Source organism: Calidris pugnax, unplaced genomic scaffold, assembly GCF_001431845.1.
Source record: "Calidris pugnax isolate Ruff unplaced genomic scaffold, ASM143184v1 scaffold8, whole genome shotgun sequence".
NCBI classification, from domain to species: domain Eukaryota; kingdom Metazoa; phylum Chordata; class Aves; order Charadriiformes; family Scolopacidae; genus Calidris; species Calidris pugnax.
This window is the reverse complement of record NW_015090830.1, coordinates 4721021-4746548: the sequence shown is the minus strand read 5'-3', so window position 1 is coordinate 4746548 and position 25528 is coordinate 4721021. Positions and strand designations below refer to the sequence as shown.

The following is a 25528-nucleotide window of genomic DNA, read 5'->3' as shown; positions in this document are numbered from 1 at the left end:
GGGTATACAATACATAGCACAAGTAACTTCCAGGAAGTGTCCCAGTTTTGAATTTGTTTTTCTTGTCAAAGAGAAGTCTAACAAAAATTTTAATATAGTAACATGAGAACTCAAAAATACTTCAAAAACAACATGACATTCACTAACCAAATTTCAAACTTAATTTGTCAGGAAAATATCTAAGAGCATTCTCCATTCCTCCTCCTTTTAACTTATAACTCCTGTTGAACAGGTTGTTCTTAAGACTCCTCCTCACGTCAGATTGGAAGACAATCCTGAGGGCATTTCACTTGGCCAACTTTCTTAGCAATTCTCACATGATGCAGGAAATAGTACCGTGAAGGAGACAGTCCATGCTATTCCCCAGTAAACAGTACATCACAAACAACTGAAGAGGGGGAATGGTTGTGCACAGCAGGGAGGGATGGCATCACCTCCATTTGAATTGAAGCACCATCCAGCCAGGCTGTGTGCACGCAGCTTGACATCTCAGCCAACAATCAGGGAAATCAGAGACAGCATGTCTTACTTTTGAGTGGGATAGGCTACCTGAACTCTTAAGGACACATAAAACCCGAACTAAACTGTTTGCCAGTATACACAACACAATTTTTGTAAATCACTAAAGTAAGCTAACTAAGAATGCGGAGAACAAAATAGCAAAACAAGAGTCATCAAAAGATGTTTTTGGTTTTTTTTTTCTAAACAACCGTTTTTCTCACAGCTATCCATAGAAGAAACTACCACCAAAACTAAGACCAACTACGTACAAAGGAAAAGGTCAGAACATAGGCTATTTTTGACAAATACAAGAGCAACCCTAAGCACCTTACGAATCCCTTCTATCTTCCTCTTCTTTACATGCAAAATCTAACCATAGAGTTTAAGTGACATGTAAAAATGCAGCAAACACTCTTTTAGATGATGATGGGAATGGTCAAAATATTATTCTGAAGACCTATTCACTTAGCTGCCCTGTAATGTAACTGGGCAGTATTCAAACCTGCATAGTTTGAATGGCAGCTCAGAACAATTGTACCCACTGACCTAATAGACCAGAAATCCCTAACCACATTTTCAAGCAATTTGCTAATCAGTTTCTCTGTTTTTGTTCATTTTTATGTTTGACAAACTTCTATTACACATCTTTGTTTCCCTCCAAGGTTCTAACACTTCTCCCTTGTCAGAAATCTTCTTTCAATTCCAAACTAACACACACGTTTCATGAGAATTTTTGCTGTTTTGATGCCTTTCTTCCATCCATAAGAAACTCTGGCTGTGTTACCCTTATGGGATAACCCAGCCAGAATCTATAGGCAGACAAGGAGGAAAGGAAACACTAGCATCATATGATAGGGTTGTGGGTTACTCCTCTTTAATACAGTGATTTCCATCAGCTGTCATGCAGAAAGCAAACACTCCTTACTCTCTAACCCATGAACACTGGGTAGTGTTTTTTCCTTCACAAAAGTAACTGCATGGCAACCACCAACCTCAAGCTAACACAAAAAGCAGATGGTATGCTTTCAGAAAGGCTGAGACTGATATCAAAAGAAGTTCTGTGCATGAGTATCAAATTTTATGGAAAATAAAACTTTCTTTTTAAACTGGGTCAAATCTTTGAACAAACTGCAGAAGAGATAGGACCAAATTGGTTTCAGTTTGGAAAAAACATAATTCCTTCATGACCTATGAAGATTTAAACAATCACCCCTGCCCCCGCCATGGTATCAAGGTATTTTTTCTACTGCATACAGCTATTTTTAAGAGATGGAATATTTCCACAACTCCTCTCTGAAGGTACTAAGGACTAATCTTGGGCTCTAGCTCACACTAAGGGATGAATCATTCACTCTCAGAACCGAGCAACACTTGGGAAACTTACCTTATCGCTGTCTAGCGTGTTCTGTGAGGTTCGTGAGGCAATTGAAATAGTATCAGGTTGACTGCTACCATCTCCCTGACTGTCCAGGTCTTCGCCGTCTCTGCAAGTAATTAAATTTTCATTACAATATTAGCACCGTGTTTGTAAAGTGTTACTTCCCAACTTGCAACTCTGAAGAAGGGGCACCTAGAGAGTGTGGCAACAGACACCAGCCAAACTAACTGATGCAAAAAGCAAATACTCAGCTCTTAATACTTGGTTTTACATTTTAAAAGAACAGATTTGTTTGCTCAAGGTCTGCATCATGTAGAATTAAGGCAACAACCAAGCAGCCAGGACTACAGCAAGAAACTTGCACAGCCACTTAGCCAAAGCTAGCAAGCAGAACACTCAGTCACACATTTTAAGCTCCGTGAGAGGAAACCAAGAACTTGAATAACACACACAGAAATCTAAAAATCTAAAAAACCTAAAAATCTAAAATGCACAGCTAGCCTGTACTGCAGTTCCCAATGCCTTCTGTAATGGCTGAATGTACACAAGCGAGGGACTGTTCAGAGAAGAAATGTCAACAAATTTATCACTGCAGGAAACTGGAAATTAATTATAAGATAAAGCTGGCCAAAATGACTCTTGCTTTTATCCAATTCACTGAAAGTCATTAGAAATTCAAAACTACAGAGGAAAGGGCGCTGTTGTATACTTAGAGATCTCTGATTATTTTAAATACTACTTACCTTCTTCCTTTCTGTTTTGTTGTTGGTGCGGTTTTGGGGATGTGGATTGGCTCTTTCAATGCTCCTTTCAGATGAATGGTCCTTTCTTGTATCACTTCCCGGATGTGTTTGATCCAGTCCTGTTTATTCTCTATACTGGATGCCTTTGATATGCAAAAGAAACAAAACCCCCACAATGGACTATTATAGCTGAGAAGATCCACACATACAGTCAGTGTGTATAAACACAAAGAGGAAGGCATAACCAATGACTTTGTGAATAGTTTTTGAAAACCTGAACAGAGAAAAGGGAATTCAACCCTATTTGAATCACCAAGACTACACTTCTCAACATTATTAATATGGTTAATTGAAAAAATGTTTTATTTAAGATTCAGATTCCTCGTTCATAACTTGCAGGCTAAAGCCGCGTATGCAACTCATGCGAGACAGGGTGGATTGACTTACTTAAAGAATTCCAGTAATAACACCTCAAATATTGGTATTTTAAACCCATGCTATGTTTTAGGTCAATTCTAACTTTATATAACAATCTACTAACACTGACAGAAAAAATTAACTTGTACTACAACACATATACTTCCACAGGACATTTCACGTATTACTCTTCCCACTCTTGAACCCCGGAAGCAGAAAGCTAAGTCAGGGATTGTATTTTAGTAACTGCCTGCAATGTATCATCTATATTTTTGAGATGGAAAAGACATGATATCTAGCTGCCCAACCTGTAATCTGACTGTTTAATTGAATTTAACTCTGGCACCTGAAAAACTATTAAATATAAACCTTATTGCAGCTCTAAAAAAATTACATATAAACTTCCTACTTCTCTTAATTGCTGTCTCCAGAAAGAATTGGCTTTGAATATATTATAAATAATTAATATACTATAAATATATATAATAACCAGGGATTCTAAAGAGATGGAGAAAGTTGCAGGAACAGATGGACAGTTAGGAAAAAGATCTTTGTTTTCTTTCAAAACCAAAAACATTTAGGAAAAGAAACCAAATGCAAAGTTTCATTAAATCTTTTATTTAGGTTTTCATGGAATTTACTTGTAACACTAATGAGCTAATGAAATGTTAGTTTCCAACCTTCAAAAACAAATAAAAAAAAATCATCAAAATTGTTGAAAGCTTCATATAGTATCCAAGCTATCTACATATCCTATGCTCTAAGTAAAGAAGAGAACAGAAACACCTTAAAGTGATCTTACTCAGAAAGCCCTTAAACAAAACCCCTGATACTGCTCTACTCTGAAAGGATCATTTCAGGCTGCAAAGCACTGTGTGAAATTATGGGAATGTTAAGACTGAACAAATTGTATTATTCAGTGATGTTACATTTCATTTCCTTGCACTCACTGCCTTCTGTCAGAAAACTAATGCAAGCTCTTCCAAGCTTGTAATTCACTAGGAAAACATGTAAATTTGAGTAGCAACATATAAATGCGGGTGGCCATTTTTAAGTGGCATTATTGAGCAATTACAAAAAATATGTGTGAAACCATAAACAAGTTTAATAGTAGGTGTATTAACCTGTAATTGGGAAGATGAACTTTTTTTTCAGCTTAACATAGCTAAGACACACAAAAGAAAAGTTTCAAAGCTGAGACAGACCTCAAAATACATCAAATTACCCATTAGCTGCATCTAGTACTACAAAAAAGTTCTCCAGTTGAAAACAGTAGGTCCCAGGTTACACTCCAGAATCACAGGAGAAATGGATTTAGCCATTATCCTAGTTAGGCAAAGAACACTACTGACACCTCTAACTTTACCAGACCCAAAATTTATAGGCATTGCATACACTTTCATCCAAAGGCAAGTACTGTCAGAAAATCTTGTAGCTGACAGAAAGACATAAAATCTTTTGATAAAAATACGGGCCATGAAAAACAGCTTCAACAAGCAGCAATGACTTGAGTGTGAAATGTAACACTGATGCCATGATTTGTCTGTAGCATATCAGCTGTTCTGTCAGCTAGCGGCTGAAGTCTTCAAACTATAGAAGTCCACAGGATCAAACCTCTTTCTACTCCAATTAGTGAAAGCGAGTTTGTTTAATCCTTCAGTAGACCACAGATTCCCCTTTGCTGTCAAGCCCCCTGAGTTAGATATAAACCACATCCTTTACACACAAAGGAAAATTATCTGTCAGCAGCTGTCCCCCTCAAAGCTTGAAAAGTCATCATTTGTTGCCTTCCCGACCAGTATGAACAGTAACTACAACGCTTAGTATAGACCGTACAAGCAAATCTGCTAAGATTACCTTGAGAACAATTTTGTTGTCTGAAGTCGGTGTCCTTCCAACCCATAGAGCAAACTTGCAGGGATCTCCTTCTACGTGTTCTGTGACACCCAGTTCAGAAGTCTGGAATTAAGAAAAAATTTGTTAGGATGACAAAAAATTTTTTTCTCAGAAGCCACAAAGGGATGCTAATATTCTAAATAATTAAGCTCTGTTATTTAAAAAGATTTTTAGAAGCCTAAGGCTAACTTATACACTAGAGAGAAACCTTTATTCTGGCGGCAGTGGTGAGGCTTCTTCAAAAAAGGAAGAAGTGCAAACTAAACAGTTTTTCCTGTAAAGTAATAATAAACAATAGCAGTTCTAATCTGGATACCAAATTGCTTATTTTCTATTTTTGACTTGACAGTAAGAGCCTTATAACTCTAAAAAAAGGTGGTTGGTAAAAAATAAGCGTTGGCTTCTCTCCTTCTTGATTTCCATCAGGGAACACTCACTGCTTATTGATTTTTATGTTTTCTCTTAGATAAGATATGCTTCTCTTGATGTCTTCTACAACTCTAATCTCTTTTCTGCCAAAGAAGCCTTTCCTAGTGTGTTCCCTTCCCTCTGAAACAGATGAAATAATTCAGAAATGCAGTCTCCCTGGATGATTTTGTGGGACGACATTAACATTCAGTCTTTGGGAATGTTCTAATGTCAGACCTTAATAGCTAATTATCATCCAAAATGTTTTCACTTTCCAACTGGAACAACATCTCAATCGTGTGGATTGGTTTCCAGTTAAACAATTCATATAGGCTCTGCTCCAAAAAAAATTACAAACTAAGAAATATAGCTCAAAGTACAAGATCCCTCACTCCAAAACACAGCTGCTAACCATTCTTACATTATTTGAAGCTGTATTTTTCCCCTCATATGCACCATCACTAGCCCATATACAGTTCATTACAAGAGATGCTGGATACACAGTACCTGAGTAAAGGTAATTTTTTTTCTTGTCTCATTTGGATGTCAACTTGTTTTGTTGTTTGGTGGTGTTTTTTGGTTTTTTTTGGTTCTTTTTCCTAAAAAAAACCCCAACCCAACATACCCACCCCTTCAGCTTTGTCATCTCTTTTTGGTAAAATGGACTCTTCTTCACTTAAATACTCAAAAGCCTGTGATCCATTTTAAACTTGACTCACCAACAACTCCTATGTGTGTTAAAAAGCTTGTAAAATACTTAATCCAACATTACATTAGGTAATTCAAAGAAATATACCCTATTGCACTGCCCAATACAAAGTGTGAATGGGGTACATGGGACAGTACGAATTTTAATGTTGTTTATTGTTTAAAGCCTCGTAAATTTGGACGCCTTGGTACACTTGTGAATGTTATCAATTTTACAAGGGACAATGCAGTAGAGGTCTGTACAGTAAGGAGTAGCAAAGTGGACACACGTTCTTCACTGTCCCTTTCAATACTGGCAGGCATCAAGCGAAACCAGTGGGAGGGAGCCAGGTTCAAAATCCAACACAAGGAGGTTGGCCTGTGCCCAATACACAGTCAATCAATGCAACTCTTTGCCAAAGGACACTGGATGCTAAAAGCCTGCATGAAGCCCACAGAAGAGAAATCCACTACAGATTTTTGAGTGCATAGAAACCACATGCAGGAGAGGAAACCCCTGAGCGGCCAGTTACTGGTGATTGGGAGAGTATTCTGGCAAAATAACACCTGCTTGCCTTGTTCTTATAGCCCTCCCTCAGCATTTACTTTTGGACACTTTATCTCTTGCCAGAGGGGTTTATTTACACATTCTTCCACTAATACAAGTCATGTTGTTGAGTATCCTGTGCTGGGGAAACCATGACAGTCATCATGCCCAAAGTAAAGAAGAGGACCTCACTTTTGTAAAATCACCTTCCAGAGGTAGGAGACAGGATAATGTGCAAAAAAGATCGTTAACTCAAATCAAAATGTGTGCTTTCAACATCTGTAGGAATGCCTTTTCTAAAGATCAAACTGTAAGAATTGCTGTAATAATAAGCTGCACTACAGGATATTTTGCCAAATAGAATATGAAGACAAAAAGAGTATTTGCATTTTAAAGATGAGGCACAACAAGAGTCTTCAAGATTTCCAGCAGCTTCTCTAGGACTTAATGCTATTACTAAATTCCTGCTGGAGGAACTGACATGACAAGCTTATGGGAGACTGATTTTTTAGTTCTGTCTCCCCTCCCATGTAATGCCTTGGCAGCGGATGTTACCCTCCAGTACACCAGAAGTTTTTTGTATTTCAAGTTCTTGAAAGCACCAAAGAAAGGCATGATCAACAAAACGGCTGTAGCTGTGTTACCTGCTAATTACCTTATATCAGGAAGGAAAGCAAGTGTTGGAAATCAAGTGACAGAATATGCAAAGTAAGGTACAGAAAAAAAAGAGGTTTTTTTGAACGAACTCGCTTTACCAGTTTGGTAACAGAGGTGGGAAGGGGGAAAGAATGAAGGAAAAGGAGCTGAAGCAGGGAGAAAATACTCAATATTTGTACCATCTAGACTTAGTAATATATCCCAATATTATCAATAGAAGAATAATGTCTTTAAAAGTGTGATTCTAAACTGTAAAATAATCTCAAGTACTTGTTCTAAACTGCCTGGTAGAAAAGATAATCTTGCCTCCAACGGATGCAGAGCAGGCCATGGCAGACTGTCTTCTCACAGGCTACCTAAAATTAGAGTGTGAATACTACTCTCACCCAAGTCATCCAGTGAGATAGAAAGGTAAGGATATGAATTCCAGGGTCACATTCTGTAAAGCATACATTGACAGATGTGGGAAGAAAGAGTGGATATTTTTTTTTAATTTGCTTTTTAAATGGAAAGAAAAACTTTTCCATCTTTACACCCTTTCAGTAGACAATAAGAGCTATCACTATATTTACAAATCATTATTGTAAGACTACTAGTCTCAGTAGACATTCTGGAATGAACTTTTCCATAACAAGGAGTTCCTGCCTTTCCAGATCAGTATGTGTAGAATATCCACCAAAAGGAATCCTTAACATGAATATTACTACAACAGCAATAGCAAACAAGCAAAAGGAAAGCAGCTTGTCCTTCCATCCTTCTCCTTTATACAAACAAGCCTTGAAAACCAGTAATTGCACACACAATTAGTCCTGCCCAATCTTGGTTTTCCTTTGTCCTAAGACACCAAGATTGACACGTAGCCTTCAGTAGTTACTGTCAGCCTACTCTTTCTCCTCAAAAGCATGACAAAGCAGCAAACTTGTAAGAGCCAGTCTACACATTCCAAGGCTGTTCTTTCAGTGCACTATAACAGTTGTTCAAGTTCTTCAGGCTCATTTAAATCATCTGAGCTTAGCCACACTCTAATCTGGACAGTTTTGTAAATAAAATCACTTGTTCTCCCATACTTACGAACAGTTTACTCTTGTAAATGTACTTGCTCCTTCCACTGGAGTCCTTTACTTCTTTACTGAAAACCAAGGACATTTCAAAAAGGAAAAGGTGCCTCTCTCTTCCCTTTCGAATTAGAGTTTTTGGGTCCCACACTTGGAAGGATTCTTGAAGGATGAGCTCTCCCTGAGATTCTATATTTTCATCAAAGCCTAAAAAACCCATGGAGAAGAAAGTTTCACCATAAGTTGATAATACAAAAAATTAAAAACCACAGCTTCTGTTTATTAAGCGATCTGATTTTTTCCCCCCAAATACATCACCCCTGCAAAGATGGGATTCCAAGAACGCAATACTAAAAACAAGCTTTGATTTCAACATTGAAATATACTAAATGCAACTGTAACTAAAGTCTATATCTAAATTTAGTGATCCAAGTGTTAACAAGTTTATCAACTCTTCTGGTAGTATTTCACCAATAAATGACAGAGCTGTCTATGTCAGCTTCTGGTAACCTCTTCCTTGATGAAAATGATTTCTCTTACAAGCTTTCTGCCACTGTAGAAAGTGAGCAACTTGCAAGGACACAGAGAGCACATCAGGTTGTTCTGACATTGGCAAGCTCCCAAATGCCACCTTTTCTGGTGATACATCTTCCCCACCATGTATGCAATGAGCACACAAACACATTCCAACAGGGATGGAAAAAACTGGCAGCTTGGAGTGGTTGCCATGTGATCAGCCTGCCACTGAGTCACTCCAGCATTGACCCACAATGAAGAAATAGCAGCTGGATTACTTATCTTGAGATGTAATTGTAAAGAGGAAGATTGAGAATATCAACAATTTTAGCTCCATTATAGAGGTACAGTGCTCTGTTCCCAGTTTAATGCACAGCTTTAGAGTTGGAGGACAACAGACATTAGTCTACCATACTCTTCGGAGTGGTATTAAACCACAGTTTACATAGATAACAGCTTGCCAATATTCTCTGAACAGAGAGCAGCATGCTTCTCAAGAAAACAACAGTTCTTTCTGTTCTGAACAGGGCAACATTATGGAGTGCATCAGAGGCAAGTTGCATCAGGACGTTCATTCAAAATCTTCCAGAGACACAGAGAGGAAATGTGCTCACTCACTATATTGGTCTAACATGGCATGACTCAACAATAAGCTCATGATTTGTTATAAAACCAACTTATGTAAAAGATTAGGATATTCTCCAGAGCCGCATTCCCAGTGTTAAAAGATTATTACCAAAGTTGGTCAGCATTTATACTAATACCATCTCCTGAGCAAAACATTTGGAACTTGTCCTGCAAACTGACCAACATCATTATTGATTAACACCAGGGAAAAGAGGTGATTTTGAGCATTCAGGTGATCAAGAATCATATGTCAAACCAAGATGAGTTCTATAGTAACTTGCATGATACTGGAAATTCTGTTACAAGCCCCATTTTACTACTAGAAGTCATAGAGGACAAAAAGTAATATTGACTAAAAGCACCTTTAAGTCTTTATTCAACAACTGCAAGGTAAGGCAGCTTTGTTTTTATCTCAAAAAAATTAAATCCAAAGAAAAGCACTTTTATTACTAAATATATAGTGGCAACATCATACATGATAACGTGCCAATTATAAAACAGATTTTGTTTTAAGTTGTTCTACGCACATAGAAGCAATTACATCCAACCTCCACTGTCTGCCATGGACATGATTATGCTGTTCTGGCTAAGCCTCAGGCTAAATTGGCTTAAGCTGACATTTTACTGCCAGAAGACACATTTCATTTCAACCAAAAGTCTGTTATGGAACAGGCAGCAAACAGATGTGAAAACAACAAACTTCTTGGAGACAATTATTTTATATATAAATCAGCAAAATCACCTCTAATACGCTTACGCGCCTCATGTAAAGGCATCAAGGATACTGGTTGGAAAATGCAGCCAAAGCTCTCATAGCTGACCACTCACCTACTACATTTTAGGTGAGTAGTGGGAAACTTTGCTAGCCTACATATTTTTCAAATCTGTAGTGGCAGAGCTATAGATCAGGAAAAAAAAGAACATTTAAAAAATTTAAAAACTGTACCAGATGTCTGTCACAATTAATTTTCCTAAGTTTGCATTTTATGTATTTCCAGATAAAAGGTATAAAAAATACCAACACAGAGATAAGAAAATGTTCACATTTTTCAGACCTTCTCAACATATAGTTATGAAGTTATTAAGCAAAGTTAATGTACAGCATATGACCAAATTGGAAAGCTGGTTTGAATCCTACCTTCCAGCATGCTGAGGTGCATGGCATCATTGGCTCGCTTTGGCACACTAAGCATCACCTCCAGGCCATCTTTAATCTCACCTTTACCTTCTTCACAGCACGTGAGCAGCTCCTGCAACACACGAGCAGGCATGAGTACTCTCTATCAGGTATCTCTACGCTACTACGACAGACAACCAAACAGTATTTCTAACAAGCAAAGAATCATCTTTGGCATGTAAAATCTTTTAGAACTTCTTACTCTGCCAATGACATGATGGCATACTTGGTATTTATCATGATCTGTTCTTCAAGGAGCAGCCCAAGCTTTCAGTTAACCACCTTTAATTTAAACAAGATCATCTGCTTAATAAGATATCTTTAAAAGTTACATGAAGGACAACATTTTTTCTGATTATAAGCACAGACACAGCTATCAGATGCAGCGCTACATCAAGGCCCAGAACAATGCAGCTGCTAAGTCATGAGGATGGTGGAAAACAGGACAGCACAAAAGGATTCCCTCCCACCCCCCACATCAGTCTTTGCTCCAAAGACCTGCTCTGTACTACTGCTGATAAGAGGATTTACGGTTTTTCATTTTAAGTATTCCATGAATTACTCTACCGTGTGTTCACACAGTTAAAAGCATCCTACAGACAAAACCTTTGAATACAAACAAGCACAAACTAATGAACAGAAGTTAGAGAATGGAATATGCTCAAGTGCTATAGTGGAATTTAGGGCGATGCAGTTCCCTGCCCATTCAACATCCCACAGATATTAACAGCAGCTGAGCTGATATTCAAATTTCCTCACACCCTTCCAGCATTTGACCAGTATCAAGATAAAATGTAGCTTACGTAACCAAAAAGGCATATTGTGTTCCTTCTATTATTCAAAAGGCCCACTTAATTGATTCCCTCAGGTTAAATTCCCTTTTCCTTTTTAATTCCCTTTTCCTACTATTATCATCATTACACTATTTTTATTTAACTGCCAATACTACTATCACAGCAAAACAATACATCCTCACACTTAAATTTTGCATGACAACTGCACAGAAAAGTGAGTGCAACTAAACATCCTCCAGGGGGCACAGAAGATGAGCAGCTTCAATACTATTTGGAAAAATAAGCAAAACTTCCAGAACTGTAAAATGTTTCAACTATCATTGTTGAAGTTTTCATATTTTCATCCTTACATGTTTTATGTCTCTGTTATTATAGGGGAAAAAAAAAAAGAACTCAGCAACCACCAAATAAATCCATTTTACTATGCAGCAAAGCCATCTGGCTCTGCAAACACTGGTGAAAACAATCTATACCACCACTTCAACAATATAGTGGCTAAGGCATATTAAGATTTAAAATAAAATAAATTGTTGGAATCAATACCCCAAAATTTCAGAAACAGCACAGCCTAGAGTATTTCTGTAAGTTATAACTTAATCAAGTTGCACCTTTTTGCAAGGGGAGAACAGATAGTATGTTTCAGTTTAAAATGACAGCTTTGTTTCCATCCAACTTGACCTGAAATAGCCTGCAATGTTTTTCAGAAATTTTAAAAACAATCATCCACTGCAGTTCTCAAGTAAAAAGGGGAGACACAGATTAGTTACTGTGCTTTTGTAGGCAGCTATTACAAAGCAATCAATGCCACCTAACAGAGACCCAGTACAGCTCAAGAACACTGCTGCTCAGTCAACAAGGCATCTGTCCAACTACAGGTTTCCAAAAGTTTTGTTTATTTTAACAGCTACTATTTACTTGACATTTCCAGGCGACATTACAAGTAACAACTGTTTGTGCAACAGCACTACAGGTACCCAGTGTGAGTATATATACACTCATATATATGTTTATATATTTTATAGACATTTTATATTATAAATTTTATATATATAAATAAAATGTATAAAGATTTATATATTGTACAGTACTTAATACCATAAACATAGCTAATGGCTTGCAAAAATTTGCAGCAGACACTATTACAAAAACGTGCCTGTCTGTATGGCCAGGAACTACTTTTTCACTCTGAAAATGCAAATTGTATTTTCTAAGTAAACATTAGTAAAGAGGTATCTTCTTTGGTTTACAGGAACCTGGTCAAAAAGTTGCTTATTTATGCCTTCTTTCATTTTCAGTGGGCTCCCAAAAAATATCACAGCAATACTGGGGGCTGCCCAAGGTGCTGTAGTCTCGGAGTGCAGAGTAAAACAGCCCTCCTGACTTCAGCAAGACCTTTTTCTTCTTAAAAACACCAGAATCACACAAAGTACTCTGAATTAATACTGACCTTTAAGAGAAGCTGGTATTTTGTTATCCTTTGGACAGGTTTGATAAGGTAAGAGGAGATAGAGTTGGCCAGTCCATGTCGTTGTTGTATCTCCTACATGAAAAAAGCAAATATTTGAGGACTCTGAGCACCAACACTCAGATATAGACTGCTTTGTGGGCTATGCCATAATTTACACTACGTATCTACAAACTACAAATTCTATTTTAGCATGGAGAGATAAAAAAGACAGGATGACAAAATTACAGCCACAGAAAATAGTTATGTTGTGCATCTGCCTGCTCACTTTGATAAAAAAAAAGATTATTACCTCTAAGGGTACCTGTGAAGCATTTCAACAAACCTAAATACAAATAGCAACGATTATGGATACTGAACGTGCGGCAACGCCTTTTTTAAAAAATAAATTAATAAATAATATCTGTATTTCCTTTGTTACTCGCAAAAGAAAAGAAAACAAATTTCAGGGAACAGCCATGACTACAGAGGAAGGCTGAGGTGGAGGTTTCTTAGCACCCCCTGGTAGTTTCACTGTTAATAGTCACAGAAAGCATCTCCCCCACAAGAGGGAGCACGAAGTAACATTTTCGAACTAAAGGAAAGAGGTTTACAAACACTTAAAACAGCCACTTACAAACAAAAAAAGAATGACCTCCACAAAGCTAAAGGAGGAAAATACAATCAGATTGTAATTATGTGAGATAATTACTGATTTCAAGTATTGATCATGGCTGAACTTCACGGCCAGTGTTTGCCATTTATCACAGTACTGGAAATATTTTAACCACACAGTTTCACACAGCATGTTAAGCACTGCAGCTATGTGCTTTCTAATCACAATTACAGTATCAGGAATTCCCAAGATGGAATACACGTGACATTTTCACATGGTCCAGTGGCGGCATCAATGGAAGATCCTGAAGCTACCTGTGCAGAGAATTAGGTCTCCACGCTTCTAATCCACTTTAGGTGGATAAGGGGATGAGAGCTCTGGATACACTGGTAAAACAAAGGGATCAAAGGGTGCTCCCTTCGAAGTGGTGGCAAGAACTTTTTTCTAATACCGTTTTATCAGAGCCCCTTGTTATTTTTAAAAATAGTGTTTACTAAATTTTTCTCTGATTTTTTTTTTTTTTGGTCATATCTGCTGGATTTCCTGTAATTTACCTACTATTCCTCAAATACTGAAAACGTAACAGAGACTTCACAGAAAGGGACTGAATAAGCGAGGTGGTTGGTTTGGCAGTTCTGAACAACAGCAGTCAACTGAATTACCACTAGATATCATTTTAATTTAAAGGTGCTCCAAAAATTTAACAAAGATTTCCATCTTTATCACATACAGTGCAAACTAAGCACGTCAAAATGCTAAGATTTGCAGAGTGTGTTTGCGAGAGCCAAAGATTCGTGTCTCAGTTGCTGCTGCCAGAACGCGCTTCCAGTTCTGAACTGCTCTGATATGTGACAGTGAGTTTTTACATTTGATTTGACAGCTTTATAAGACCAACTGAGCAATATAAGTTAACCAGGTGAGACACAGGATTGCTTTTCTTAAGCTGACACTAAATTGCAGCATTAGTACCAGGAAACTTGCATTTTCTAAAGAAATTAGACACTCAGTTTAACTGCAAGTGCATGATTCAAGCTGCCACAGTATACTTTTAAGATGGACACAAAGTACTTACATCAAAGTATGCTCCTGCGTGTTCTAATATCAGCTGGGTAGAATCGGGCTTATTTTTACAGTAAGTAACATACATTTGGAATTTGTCTGCCTGCAGAACAAAACACAAATTTGCATAGGTTATCAGAGAGAATAATTTCTGTCTTGGAAGTTTTTACACGGTTATCAGAGGGCAAATCTTCTCTCTCAAGAAATTTAACAACACAGAATTGTTTTCCCATTCAAATTGGCAGCACAAGAAAGTATACCAGGCAAGTAAGACTGAAAACAATACCAACGCATGCAAAAGTAGATCATTCATAGCTAAGACCAAGACACTACACCAAGCCTGAATGAAGGTTTGGGCAACTTGCATAAACTTCAAGAGCAGCTAAGCATTGGCATGTGATACCAGTGTCTTAATTTTTTCCCCCAGTTAAAAAAGCACATATTTTTACTCAAATTTGAAGGAAGAGGTAGCTTTACAAATTAAAATGAGACCTGGGAGCAAGAATCTATGCTTTCATGCTTCCTATCTCCCTTGTTACTTCTAAACATAAGTCTGACTTCATTACCCAAGTAACAAAGCAGTGTCCAACATCTTCTGGTAACTGTTCATATTTTTCCAGCTCCTTAAGGAATATACTGTAGGTAGGAAAGAAACAAACAATACAAGGCACGTGAAACATTTTCATTAGAGCAGCTGATACTGATCTATTGTCTGTGAATAAAGGCGGATAGAAAACGCTGTAATTCATACCAACAGCATGAGTTAAAGAAATAAAGATAACAGGAATGGATAAACATGTGCAATAATAGAACTAATATAAAATGTAATTCAAGACAAATTCTCATGTGAAGATCAGAAATTGATCCAGCAGACATGCAGTTAACACATAAGAGAACTCAAAAATTTAATAACTGCTGTTGTTCTCCATCAAGGAGGTTTCCTACTATGTCAGTTTCAAGAAAAGTTTAGTCTTAATCTCAAGAGAAAAAAGAGGTGACTTGCTTTTTGGATGCTCAAGTTAACACAAAGCATACAACGGACTAAAATCAGGTTCTGGAATATGCTAGGCATATTTTATTACGTAATCTGCCTCATAGCCATTCCACTTCGAAGAAATGTAATGGACAAGTCTCTTTCATGCTCCATACTCAAGTAAATGTAACAATGGTGGGGCATCTCCAAAGAAGCTTTGAAGAACCAAGAAAAAGCAGGGAGCACTTTTTCTCCACTAGTGGTCACACTTAGAAATCAGGAAAGAGGGTTCTGAAGGAATGACAAAGTCTTAAATTCATGTTTGGGTTGTATCTGTATTGAGTCCAGTGGTTTCCAACTCCTTAGAACAACTGGAAAATCTACAGTAAAATTTTAATGTACCAAATAAATTTCTTAAAAGCTGAAAAGATTGAAAGAGAAGGTTTCTATTGGTGTACCTGCCTGGCTGCAAAAAGCAACTGAAACAATTTAGCAGTGCAAGAAGAAATCCTTTAGATTTTTTTATGGACAAGCATCCATTATTCACATGCACAATATTTTCATTAGGAAATCCCTCAGGTCATCATTTGGATTTAGCAGTAATATGGAAATGGAAGATAAGTCACTCACTTATTGTGGAACTCATAGATTTCCTGCATGTTTCCAAAGATAATGTGTTCTTTGTTTACAATACCAGGTGGGATCTCCTCAACTCCGCTTGTCATTTCCCATAGATATGTCTGCCCAGAACAAAAAAGATGCATGAAAAGTCATGATAAACCCTGAAGAGAAGCACCCAGGTATCTTTAAGCATGCTTTCCTGGAGAGAAATCGGAGAAAGATCACACAGCATCATCATCTCCAATTGTGACAGTACCTGTTGTGTCAAATATACCTTGTGATTTTGACAGTAAAATCCAAGTTCTAAAACTGACAGTTTGACATAGTCCCCGAGACTTCATCATTTAAAATGCATAGTGTTCTTGACAACCTCTAATGCTTCAGGATATTCCTTGTCAAGGTCATGCCTGTAGTCTAGAAGTTCATGCTTTGTGCGACAGCTAACACCAACCATCACTTGCTTCAACATAACAATTACTGGGCACTTTTCCATGGAATCTCTCTGAATTTCTATTCAAAAAGTCAGCTAGCAGCAGAACATGTGATACAGATAATAAGAGAATTAGCACAAGCTCTTCTCTATTGCTAGCAAAGCAAATCAAGTAAACCCCTCCTTTTTCCCCTCCCCTCTCTAAAACAAAAACCCCATGTTTATGAATTGGGAAAGGAGTAAATGCTGAAACTCAGTACTGACAAATGCAAAACACATAGGATGAAGTCCGAATTGGTTGTTATCAGATGTAATTCTAAATTTTTTCTTAATAGCTGAAAAGATACTTAATTTGATCCTATGACTGCAAACCAATCATGTTCAGCTGTTAAAGCCAAAAAAACAACCACCCAGAAAGAAACGTATTGAATCCTGTCTTCAAAGATTAGTGAAAAAAAGAAAACTTACATCCATGCATTCCCGGAGGTCTCTTACGTAAGCCTTTTCTGTCTGAATTAGCTCAGCCATAATGAACCTTAGGTGACAACAGAAAGAATAATCAAATCTCAGTCTGTTAGATCATTATGAATGCATAATAACCGGAATATATTTTTCTCCTCATCAGCTTTTGCTTTTTCTGCTGCAAGAAAAATCTGAGAACTGAAATGTGAAGGGAGACAACAGCTGAAGGAAACATAAGAGGTAACATCCTGCCATTACTAACCAGCACAAAAAGAAATGGGGAAGGAGATGGAATTTTTTCTCAAATGCTTTTCACTTGCTATAGTCAGTTAACTGTTGTCTTCCCTCCTCTCCTTGCACACTTATTTCACATTATTTATAAAATTAAAAAAGCATGTTAAAAGAAATCTGACATAAGTTTAAGATTTTGACATGCTAGAATTATCAGTGAGAACAAGCATGTGAATAAAAGACAATACTGAGTAATATCACTCTCTTTTTACCATTTATCCAATTACTAAGCTGCCAGACAAGCCACGACAGTTGTTTCATTATAAGGATTGATTTATGCATTCTCATTCATTAAAAAGAAATAAACATATTACTCTTTCCTCCGGGCAGACTTTCGTTTCTCTTCGTTAAGCTCATGAGCAGCATCACGCAGCTTCACCTCTGACCCAGGGACACTGGCTGGGATTATATCCAGCTGCAAGCTTTTGCTCTTTATTAAAGAAAGAAAGAATTGATTAAGGAAGGAGACAGGAAAAAATGATAGCTAAATCAAATGCAAGCAAAGCTTGTTGTCTGTCATCACACTCAAATTTCTCTTACCGATTTATTGGAATCGGAGGAAATACCCAGAGCTTTCTCTAAAGAGGTCCTGTATTTCTCCATGCGTAGGGAAAAGTCTCTGTACCTCTTATCCACTGCTGTGACACATTTTTTAATCTCTGTTGCATGAGCATGCCCTTTTTCACAAAAGCCATCAGCCAGCTGTATCAACAGCTTCACCCTTTCTTTGGTTTGCTGTGAAAACAGGAAAATATCAGTTACTAGCTCTACCTAACATGAAGGGGATCATTTTGCTTAACCTGCTACTAAAGTGTAGTAGGAAAAGCCATCAAAGGAGCTATCTTCCTCCTCCCTTTTCCCGTAACTCCTTTGAACAGGTACCTTTTTCTTAATAAAAATAGCACAAGATGAATATAGATTTCCTTGGGTTTTATTATTACATGACTAAAAGCAGGTTGTTAATTTTTCTTTCAAAAATGTATTTCATATCTAACCCAGAGATTAAATTCTGCTAAGCAAGCTTTTCAGAGCATGGGTAATCTCCTCGCATTAATACAAAGGGGGTTTGATGCCAAAATGAATATTTTGTTCATTACCACGGAAACACTAGTATTGGACCTGGCCCAAAGTCTCAGGAATCTACCTCCTTCAGACGTCACTGAAATGTTGAGATGGAGATAAGTCTTCTTATATGCTTTACACTTTAACAGATTAAGACTATATTCTTTAGATCTTTTTTAATATTATGTTTTGATGTCACACGGTTGTTTGAGAGAAACTAAGAGAACAAGTAGCAACAGCCAAATCTGTAACTAAGTGCTTTTCCCAATTAACAAGCTGCCTTAAGACTATATGCTTTCTTTCATGTAAATCATAAACCATCCACAACGGATGGGTTTATACCTCTACCTCTCTCTCTCTGACACCATGTCAGAAAAAAGTGTACTGTCAGGACTCTTGGTAACAGGGAGTTAAGCAAAACAGTGAATAAAAACTGGATTCTTACATCAGCTGGAAAATAGACAGTTTGTTATTTATTTTATTTTATTTTTTAATTTCTTCTTTTTCTTTCCTAATGGTTCCTCATGCAAGCATTCCTTTTCACTATGGAATTAGCAAGGGCTAACACATCCTCCCAACAGGTAGTGAAATGCCAAGGGAGTGGCACTAACAACATCCTTTCAAAGGGGGCACCCACGTCATCTGCTGAGTGACAGAGGAAACAAGCGGGGCAGTGGTGCTCTGCATGCTGGAAGGGATCCAGCAGAACAAAGGCTGAACAAAACTCAGAAGGATGAAAATCCAGGTTTGAAAAGCAAAAGTGATCTCTGTTGTTTCTAGATTCTCTTTTCACCCTTGCCACATGTCCTATAACCAACTTCATCTCCAAAGTCTCTTCGGAGGTGGTCCTTCAGACAAATGAACACTTGCTTATTTTCGTGGGCTTTATTATTTCTCTATGAAGATTGGAGAGCAGAGTGGTAGAAAAAGGTGACAGTTTGAAGAGGTGACAAAACAAAACACAGGGACAGACAAGGCTAGGTATTCTCAGGTACTTGTCACGCACTGGTTGCCTTTCATATGTGAAAACTTTCAAGCCTCACAAGTGACATCTGCAGGTCTGTATAGGCCTCCACTGGTGTAGAATGCTGCCATCGCTCAAAAAGTTACAGCAGAATCACAAAATCCTTTAATAAAATGAGTAACCTAGGAAGTAAAGCTTTATTTTTTCTACTACCTTCTAATTAAATCACAGCTGAATAATAACATGCCTTGTTGTATTTTATACCCTAAATGAACATGCAATAATCCACAGACATGAGGATATAAATGTGGAAATCAAAGGCCCTGAAAGGTTTGTAGTTTACTTAAAAAGCATTTTTAAGCTACCTCACTACAGTTCTGTCGTAAGAAATCAACTGCACATAGGGTTGACGGAGCTCCCGTAACAATGATTATCTTCTGATTATCTTGTGGTTTATTCTGTTCCCAGCAGGAATAAAGCAAGCAAGCCACTGCAAGTAATCAAATCTTTATAGACACATCCTTGGGGTTCCCCAATTGGGGAGGACAGGGGAATTTGGATTGCTTGGGCTTTTTTAAATCTTTAATAATTTCATTTATTTATTTTACCTTTGCTGTGATCTGAAATTCTTCATGTTCTTTTAACAACTCTTGGGTGTGCTGGATACTGGAGCCAGTGGACGTGTGTGTGGATAAATAAAACTCTCCATTGTCATGAATCCATTCCAAAGCCTAAATAAAGCAATAACAAAGGAAAAGTAAGAGAAAAGGCAACACACTTTTGCCAACAGAAACCACCTGTAGCCAGTATTTCACAAACACAGAGTGGCCACAAGTAAATTTTATTCTATGTCACTCGTGGCAATCTTTTAACGCCTCTACAATACGAAACAGTTTGTAGCTCTGAAATAATTCACTTAGTCTACGAAGCAATGCTTAAAGAACTACAGAAAAAAACTGACACATGAATCGGAATATTTCAGGAAAGTCCACTACTACAGGACTACACTATTAAAAGGTTCTAACTAGATAGAACTACTAGATAGACTATGTCTAGCTACAGTTTTGCTAATATACTCCCCAGCTGAGCAAAAAATCACTGTTTTTGGTGCAACACAGGAGAGCTGTACTCAGCAATAGGCATTTTCCAATTTGTAAAAATGTATAAGACTGCAAAATGTGTAGGCTAAACTTTCCAATCACATAAGATTTAATTATCATTTCACTCTTTAGTTGACATGTATTCCAGCCTCACAAAATGCAGTCTGTATTTACATGTACTCCTGGAAATTAAACCTGCAGCAGAGGAGGAATCTATCAGTTAGACCAACGTAACAGTTAAACCAATGAATGTATGTATAGGTAGTAAAAGACAAGAACTAAGAACAGCAATCTAAAATTGCTTCCCTTCCACATCCTGGCACCTCACTCTCTCAGTGCTATGAACCATAGTGATACAGGTTATTATCTATGTTCAATCCACATTAATATTTGCTGCCCTTTTAAAGAGCATAACTCAGTGGTTGCGAGGAATCCTACTGTTTGGCTACCAGAAACAGGAGGGGGGGGGGGGAAAAGAAGAACTAAAAGACCCAAAACACAATAGTCCTCTCAAACTGCTGTCTAACAGTAAAAAAACCCAACAGTAACTGAAGACTGACATTAGCAAGTTGTTTTGCAGTTCTTAATACAGGGTACTACAGCAGTACTTGGAAGCACAGGAGCTTAGAAGCCTTTTGGTTCTGACAAAGTCAATGTCAGTTGATCAAAGGGTTTAATACGGCTTGCTAAGAACTATTTTGTTCCTAAATGCAATTCTGTGTCTTCAGTGAATATATACAGCACTAGACAAAAATTTAATACTCCAAGAGAAAAAGTAGTAGATTGCTAGTGAGCCCTCGTTCTTCCTTTTATTTCTCATACTTTCAGTTTACCCTTTTATCTATCCACATTATCAAGAACAGGAGAAGTTTTATCTTGATGGACAGCATATAGGTATTTTTCAAGAGCATAATCTTACACTGAATCAGAACTGGCACCATATGTATTATAATTTCACCAAGAATTTAATCTCATCAGGGCTGTGATTGAACAAATGTGATTATCTTCCTTCCACTTGGCATGCTTTTGCCTCTTGGTACAAAAACTAAAGTGAGCAGAAAGCCTTCAAATTCAACACTGAATGTGAATGCTAGGATGCCATTTACCTAGAAACATATCAGTGCTGATGCAAGCCTGATGAGATGGGCCTGTACTTTTCAAGTGCTGCTGATGGAAACAAACCAACAACTCTTGGACTAGTGTCAAGAAAAGGGACATTTCAACTAACTACCTGTATGGTGCCCTTTGTCTTTCTAATGTCAATCTTTGCAAGCGAAGACTGATACGGACAAGCAGCATTGGTTATCACTGATGTTAAAAATAACATTTATTTTTATACTTCTTCCTTCTGACTTTTTAACTTCCGCCTTTTTTTGGTGGGCTTATTACACAATACTGGAATGAATGATAAACAAAAAGTCTTCCCCTCTGCAAATGTTGCCTTTTCATAACTTTTTAGCAGCTCTCTAGAGCTACAACATGGCAAAAAGTTAATTGCTACAGTTTAGATCAGCTCTTATTTCATATAAGAATCAGGATTTTATGTTGGAGAAATCAATTTCGTGGCCAGGTGAGCCCTTAACACTGATACGATTTGAGAGTCTACCATTTTCCTCTCAAACTGCCAGGTATCTGCTCCCACAGCAGAGCATCAAGTCTGAAAGCACAAAGAATGGTTCTTCCAACTTCCAAACAAAAATCTGAATGAAGACAGCAACATTTCCATTTTCCAGCTAATGAGTGTGGAGTCCTGTGAAGTTTGTGATGACTGAACTGGTGAGTGCTGAAAAATGGGATTTACAATGCAAATGCTGACAGATCTTTATCTCCAGCGTTTGACTGTTAGTCAATAATCTCTATACAAAAGCAAGCAGGTCATGTGCTTGGCAGAGGTTGGAGTTAAGGTTATTCAAAACTGGGGTGGGGGGCAGGGAAGGGGTGGTGGTGTTGTTTTAAGGAGGTATTAATCTTTAACTTCACTCCAAGATTTATCTTGCATTACTTTCTTTGCAAAATCATGAAAGACAGAGTTCAGAAATCTTTCAACAGAGAAAAACAGACCACTAGTATTTCAACCTTTGTCTACACCGGCTGTCAGAAAGAAAGAAAAAAATTAGGGTTTTGAGTCCTTTAAAGCAGTTCTAACATATTTCATACTATGGGCGTTGTGTCCTTTTCTGCAGAACAGGAACAGATAGCTTCCTTTCTTTGTCCTATATCCAGTTAAAAAAAATAAAAAAAAGTAGTAAAACTATTGCAGATCATTCCAGTCACTAATTCTGCTTTGGAACCCCCTATTTATTTTTATGGCTTATGTTTTGATTAGCAAAGGGGATTATTTTGTGTGTGGTAGTTAGTTCTTTCCAGACTGATAAATTCAAAATATAGAGGGGTCTGTCTAACCATGCAAGAAACCATAAAACCAAGTACAAAGAGAGCAAAAAACTTTCCAAAGTCACTCAGTTATTATTGTTCAATGGATTATCGAACTTGTCAGAACTGCCAATCAACTTAATTAGATGTTTTTTCCCCCAACACTGGAGAAAAATGTTGCTGCCTGTTATTTCCCTGGTCAAATTCAGTGTTTGTGTCAAAGTTAACAAGCGTAACAATTTGTCAAACACAAGCTTGCAGAAATGAGATTCACCAGTACCAGATCAAGCTGGCAGAAGCAAAACACTACCTTTAAGTTACAGCAGACACTCTGCCTCAACAGATTTTGTTGTTCTGTATTAAAGGAAAAGCAAATAAAAATTTAACTTAATTTCTATCTTAATCACTGATCTTTCAGCCATTTGAAATATTGAAGTCAATGAAAAATTTCTTATTGTGGGACAAGTATGTCAAACCTCCATCACACTGAAGAGGATTTTTATATAAAACGCTCACCTGTTTGGCACTTCTTTCAAACACCACATACTGCTGGCACTGATCAAGACGTCTTTTACGCATGGTCCAGTAATGCAGCACACGGTTCTCCCTCTGGAAGAGTTCATTCAAGATATCTGAAGAAATGAAAACAGTTTCAGCAGAGGTTATTACAACTAATTTTTAAATATGAGATTAAAATTAGTGGAATAAAGTACCCTATGTGGTAGAATTTCAATACACTTACTTTTTCTTTTACACTTTGCTTTGTTCTTTTTAGTGATTTTAATGAAACACAGTATTCCTGTTTCATTATTATTTACAGTAATGTCAGTTAAAGAAGCTAGAGATGCAATTAAAATGTACTAGTTAAAACCTTTTTTCTCCCAATTACTTTTCACATGGAGACTGCCACTGTTTAACAGAACGGAAATATAGTCTGATAAAGGCAGTTCTTGATGGGTCTCCTCAGAAAGAATGAGCATGCACAAGTAATCACATGCTTAACGTCTCATACTGATCGTAATTAAAAAAAAATTAATTTTCTGAATATACTAGTCTCCTATAAACATTTTAATAATTTAATACACGTGGAAAATGCATAACCTTAGGTCACTGCAAGAACAAATGCAACATAAGCAGATATAAAATGAACAGAAACCCTAGTAGTAAAAAAATACACAAAAATACTAAGCTTGCCATTCCCTTTCCAAAAAAAATAATAATCAAAACCAACAGCAGTATAATAGAGAGGGACCTTAAAGACAATCTAGTTCCAACCCCCCTGCCCTGCGCAGGGACACCTCCCACTAGACCTCCTTGCTCAAAGCCCCATCCAACCTGGCCTGGAACACTTCCAGGGATGGGGCATCCACAACTTCTCTGTTCCGGTGCCTCACCACTCTCATAGTGAAAATTTTCTTCCCAATATCTAATCTAAATCTCCCCTCTCTCAGTTTAAAACCGCTATCCCTTGTCCTATTGCTACACTCCCTCATCAAGAGTCCTTCCCTATCTCTCCTCTAGGCCCCCTTTAGGTATTGGAAGGCTGCTGTAAGGTCCCCCTCAAACCTTCTCTTCTCCAGGCTAAAGAATTCCAACTCTCTCAGCCTGTCCTCACAGGAGAGATGCTCCAGCCCTCTCATCATCTTTGTGGCCCTCCTCTGGGCTGACTACAACAGGTCCATGACCTTCTTATATTGTGGTCCTCAGAGCTTGATGCAGTACTCCAGGTGGGGGCTCAACAGAGTAGAGTAGAGGTTCAGAACCTCACCTCCCTCAATCTGCTGGCCATGCTTCTTTTGATGCAGCCCAGGATGTGGTTGGCTTTCTGGGCTGCAAGCGCACATTGCCAACTCATTATGAGCTTCTCATCCACCAACACCCCCACGGAAAAAAATAATAATCAAAACCAACAGCAGTATAATAGAGTAGAATCAGAGAATGGTTAGAGTTGGAAGGGACCTTAAAGCTCATCACATTCCAACCCCTTCCATGGGCAGGAACACCTCCCACTAGACCTCCTTGCTCAAAGCCCCATCCAACCTGGCCTGGAACACTTCCAGGGATGGGGCATCCACAACTTCTCTGTTCCGGTGCCTCACCACTCTCATAGTGAAAATTTTCTTCCCAATATCTAATCTAAATCTCCCCTCTCTCAGTTTAAAACCGCTATCCCTTGTCCTATTGCTACACTCCCTCATCAAGAGTCCTTCCCTATCTCTCCTCTAGGCCCCCTTTAGGTATTGGAAGGCTGCTGTAAGGTCCCCCTCAAACCTTCTCTTCTCCAGGCTAAAGAATTCCAACTCTCTCAGCCTGTCCTCACAGGAGAGATGCTCCAGCCCTCTCATCATCTTTGTGGCCCTCCTCTGGGCTGACTACAACAGGTCCATGACCTTCTTATATTGTGGTCCTCAGAGCTTGATGCAGTACTCCAGGTGGGGGCTCAACAGAGTAGAGTAGAGGTTCAGAACCTCACCTCCCTCAATCTGCTGGCCATGCTTCTTTTGATGCAGCCCAGGATGTGGTTGGCTTTCTGGGCTGCAAGCGCACATTGCCAACTCATTATGAGCTTCTCATCCACCAACACCCCCACGGCCTTCTCCTCAGGGTTGTTCTCAATCCATTCTCTGGTCCATCCTTAATTTGTGCTTAGGGTTGCCCTGACCCACATGAAGGACCTTGGCCTTGTTCTCAAGCCTGTTCAGGTCCCTCTGGCTGGCACCCCTTCCCTCA

The 25528-nt window shown here is 38.1% G+C and overlaps 1 protein-coding gene across 4 annotated transcripts in view; it reads right to left on the bottom strand.

Annotated features, from left to right (window-relative positions):
* TRIO (trio Rho guanine nucleotide exchange factor) overlaps window positions 1–25528 on the bottom strand; it is a 259879-nt gene that overhangs the window by 75524 nt on the left and 158827 nt on the right. For all 4 annotated transcript variants that reach the window (XR_001411877.1, XM_014940886.1, XM_014940885.1 and 1 more), the window contains exons 20-33: window positions 23315–23430; window positions 19934–20056; window positions 17840–18034; window positions 17614–17729; window positions 17015–17081; window positions 16126–16235; window positions 15089–15158; window positions 14536–14625; window positions 12851–12943; window positions 10571–10682; window positions 8306–8496; window positions 4897–4998; window positions 2623–2765; window positions 1886–1985 (exon numbers count right to left, since the gene is read on the bottom strand). Coding sequence is in view for 3 of the 4 variants with exons in the window: in XM_014940886.1 (XP_014796372.1) it covers window positions 1886–1985; window positions 2623–2765; window positions 4897–4998; window positions 8306–8496; window positions 10571–10682; window positions 12851–12943; window positions 14536–14625; window positions 15089–15158; window positions 16126–16235; window positions 17015–17081; window positions 17614–17729; window positions 17840–18034; window positions 19934–20056; window positions 23315–23430 (1628 nt within the window). In the remaining variant the exon portion in view is untranslated. The remainder of the gene's footprint in view (window positions 1–1885; window positions 1986–2622; window positions 2766–4896; window positions 4999–8305; window positions 8497–10570; window positions 10683–12850; window positions 12944–14535; window positions 14626–15088; window positions 15159–16125; window positions 16236–17014; window positions 17082–17613; window positions 17730–17839; window positions 18035–19933; window positions 20057–23314; window positions 23431–25528) is intronic.